Below are 4,047 nucleotides of genomic sequence, written 5' to 3' on the forward strand. Positions count from 1 at the left end.
GTAGAGAGAATAGTGCAACAATGAATGAATGGAAACCCAAAATCTCTGTAAATGTTTATGAAAATTAATAAAATATAATTATAGAAAAAAAAACCAATATGGATGGAGACGAGCTACAGAAGGACAAATGCTGTATGACTTCATTCATATACACAGACAAGAAAAGTAGAAGGTATCAGTGGAAAAGGAAAGAAATGGGTTAACACTGTTGAATAGCTGATTACAGTTATTGCTGTCAATAAGTTGTACACCTGTAAAAAGCTGAATTAGCGACAGTTGAACAGTAATAGGTACACTTACAATAACACCACCAAAAGAAGTCATCAAGGCTGCTCCATCTCACCGGAGGTGGTTCCCTGGTGTGGTGGAGGGCCAGGGCTTCACAGGGCATCCCAGCTAAACAGCCTAATCATGTGTTTAGTGCTTCCTAGAAAGCTGGGCAATGAATAAAGATGACCAAAGAAAAACCATTTCCTTTAGTTGTGGTGTTGGCAAAGAGTACTGAATATCCCGCAGATGGCCAAAAGGACAAACAAATCTGTTTTGAAAGAAGTGCAATCACAGTGCTCCTTAGAGGCAAGGATGGTGAAACTTTCTTTCACATAACTGGAGTATGTTGTCAGGGGCAAGTCCTTGGGAAAAGACATGATGCTTAGAAAGGTGGAGGGTCAGGGAAAGAAAAGATCACCATCCATGAGAAGGACTGACTCACTGACTGTAACAATGTTCTCCAGGGCAGAGATGGTGAAGATGAGTAAGGGAGTAGAGCAGCATTTAGCACCATTGTTCACAGGGTTGCCAGAAGTCCGAGCAGACTTGACACTTAACGGTTTACTAAGTAATGCCTGGGATCTTAAAATCAGAGCACAATGTGTATAAACGTTCAAAAGAGGAAAGGGGAGAGAAGGTAGAAAAAGGAGAAGGGAGAACTCACCAGCCTACCAGAGGTTAATGGGCAAATGGGGACTGAAAAAGACAGGGTGATAATACGCATAGAACAATAGGAATGAATGCTGCAAAATATAATGTATAGGAATGATTGTATGAAGCACAATATAAATGAAAAATTATATAAAACACAATGTACAGGAATGCAAAACAATGTATATGAATCATTGTATGCAAACCAATACAAAGAAGACAAATTTTAAAAGGCTTGCAGGCAGTCATCCAAGCCACAACTGGGGGAGCCACAGCGCAAGGAGGGTCAAGAAACACACATGAAGCTATCTCCCTCCATGAACAACTGCTTTCTTTACCATGTTGTTACATACCATCAAATCAGAACCAACTCATAGTGGGCTGTAATCCATAAAGGTGGACACTGCCCATCTCTCTCCTATGGAACAGCTGATAGATTCAAAGCACCTGCCCTTAGGTTGGCAGTGTAGCTCCTGACCACTAGACCACCAGAGATGTTGTTGGATGCCGCTGAGTCCAGTATGACCCATAGTGACCCCATGAACAACACATCTGAACCCTGTCCTGTGCCATCCTCATATTTCCTGACACCCTAGAGCCCACTGCAGCAGTCACCATATCAATCCACCTGCTTGAGGTTCTTCCTCTTTTGCTGACTCGCCACTGATTCCATCCTTTACTGGCTGAAATCATAATTGACAGAAAGACAATCTGAGAAGTCAAAGATGGGACATCAGGAAGTAGGTACCAAACAGGGATCAAAAATTCAAACTCAGCTGCCACTGAGTCAATTCCAATTCACAGTGACCCCTCATTGGGTTTCTGAGAGTGTAAATCTTAATCCTGGATTCAGACCTCACGAACAAGGGACCCTGTGGTTAGCAATGAAACATGTTATGGACTTCACCATCAGAGCTCCTTAAAACAAGGATAGGTGGATAACGTACTGTGACATTACATCACCCTCCAGCAAGTCTTCCAAGACTGTAAATCACACAGGAGGAGAGTGTTCATCTACCTTGCACAGAGCACCTGGTGCATTTTAACCACTTGCCTTTGGCTTGGAACACAACTCCTTACCCATTAGGTCATCAGAGTCCCCTTACCCACTAGCTATTGTTGTTGTTAGGTACCATTGAGTTGAGTATGGCCCATAATAAGCCTGCCCTATCCTGTACCATCCTCACACTGACACACTGGAGTCCACTGCAGCAGTCACTATGTCAATCCACCTGGTTTAGGGTCTTCCTCTCCTTCACTGACCCTCTGCCTTTCATGATGTCCCTCTCCAAGGAATAGCTTTTTCTTGGAACATGCCCAAAGTATGTGAGATGAAGCTTTATCATCTTTGCCTTCAAAGTGCCCTCTGGCTGCACTTTCTCCAAGGCATATTTTGTTGTTTGGTTGGTTGTGGTTTTGTTTTGTTTTGGTTTTGGGGTTTTTTGGCAGTCCATGGGATATTCAGCACTGTTCTCCAACACCACAGCTCAAACGCATCAATTCTTCTGTGATCTTTATTCACTGTCCAACTCTCAGATGCATAGCAAGGAATCGAAAAGACCATAGCCTGAATCAGATGCACCTTAGTCCTTAAACTGACGGCATTGCTCCTCAATAATTTAGAGCGGTCCTTGACTGGAGACTTCCCCAGGGCAAAACATCGCCTGGTTTCCTGTCTGTTGATCAAAAAGCTCTGCCTTTCAGGTCCCAACACCTTTAAATAAGAAGCTCCCAGCCCCTAAGCAATACCAGGTCTGAGACCACAAGAATTAGACAGTGCCCAGCTCCTAGTGGACAGGAGGCAGCACTGTTACCTAACTCAAAAAGCAAGAGGTTCTGATCCAGGAGGAAAGATGGGCAATTTCCTTCCTGCCACTCAAAATCTGCAGGAGGGCTGGTTATGAGTGGGTTCCAACTCAACAGCAATTTCTATTAGTTTATATGGGATCAAATTGACAACAACTCTAAAGATTAGATAAGAATCATGATTATGCTATCAAGTCAGAACTGACTCATAGCTGACCCTCCAGCGGGTTTTCAAAGGTACGTACACCACGTAGGAGGAAATTGTCTTTCTTCTGCTGAGCGTCTGGTGGATTCAAACTCGTTGCCTTTCAGATGGAAGCACAACTCCTTACCCACTGGACCACCAAGACTGGCAAGACAAGAACCGCGGTGGAACGAGTCCTTCCCGAAAAAGAAGAGGAAGAACTCGAAGAATGTACAAATGCCACTAAAATGCACATGCAAAAACTGTTCAATTGGCGCATGCTTTGGCATGTCGCCTCAACAATAGCACAGTCAAGGGGCATTTAAAGAAACAAAAGTGTGTGCCCGCGCGCAAGGTAGGAGCGGGTTGGTAGAGGTGATCAGAAACCCAGCAGGAGAAAAAAGGTTTGTGGGGCCCTCCTGAGCAAGAGGATGCTGGAGACGCACACTCTCAGTACTTCAAGTACACGCACCACCCGGAGCCCACGTGGACGCCACTCCAAAAGGGACCGGGACCCCCAGTGGGGCCCAGGGCAGCCCTCCCCACAGACGCGCTCGCCTGTCCCAACAGTAATCGGATGCTGAGCACGTCGCCGATGGGGCGGGGGAGGGGCGAGGGCGCCTGCAATCTGTTGTCCACACTCGCGGACAAAGGCTGGGGAAGCAGAGCCGAGCACAGCCAGGAACCACGTGGGGAACTGGAAAACCCTCTGGGGCCACCGAGTGGTGGCAAAGCCCAGGAGCTCCCAGGGCCAGGCGCCAACTCCACCGCGCGCCTTCTGCTTCCCAGGGCCCCAGTAAGGCCAGGACAACAAACCCTTCCTGCCCAAGGGTCCAGGTGGGGTCACAGAGACACGCACGAAGGCTCTTGAAGGGCCCGCACGCGGGGGGCGCAGGGACGCACCCGGAGCTGCACCGACGCCAGGTCCCATGGACCCTCTTCCCATGGATCCTCTTACCATCTCCTTGCGCAGCAGCGCCAGTGCCGCGTCGAGGTTGGGGGGCTTGGCTGGCAGGGCAGCGGGCCGCCCCGCGCCAGCTCCTGCGCCCCCGCGGCTCAGCTCGTCCTGGATGCGCCACTTCTGCGCGTACAGCCGCTCCAGGTGCCGCCAGCCGCCCGGCGCGCCGCCCGACGAC

General features: G+C 48.4%; 1 protein-coding gene across 1 annotated transcript in view; it reads right to left on the bottom strand.

Annotated features, from left to right (window-relative positions):
- The window catches only part of FAM89A (family with sequence similarity 89, member A), a gene marked incomplete at its 5' end in the record, with an annotated part of 29,088 nt that extends 25,042 nt beyond the window's left edge, over positions 1-4,046 (bottom strand). The window contains one exon of the mRNA XM_006894599.1: positions 3,870-4,046. Coding sequence (XP_006894661.1) covers positions 3,870-4,046 — 177 coding nt within the window. The remainder of the gene's footprint in view (positions 1-3,869) is intronic.
- Between the last annotated feature and the right edge of the window lies 1 nt (position 4,047).

This window comes from Elephantulus edwardii, unplaced genomic scaffold (genome assembly GCF_000299155.1).
Source record: "Elephantulus edwardii isolate Elephantulus edwardi_28Jun2011 unplaced genomic scaffold, EleEdw1.0 scaffold00146, whole genome shotgun sequence".
NCBI classification, from domain to species: domain Eukaryota; kingdom Metazoa; phylum Chordata; class Mammalia; order Macroscelidea; family Macroscelididae; genus Elephantulus; species Elephantulus edwardii.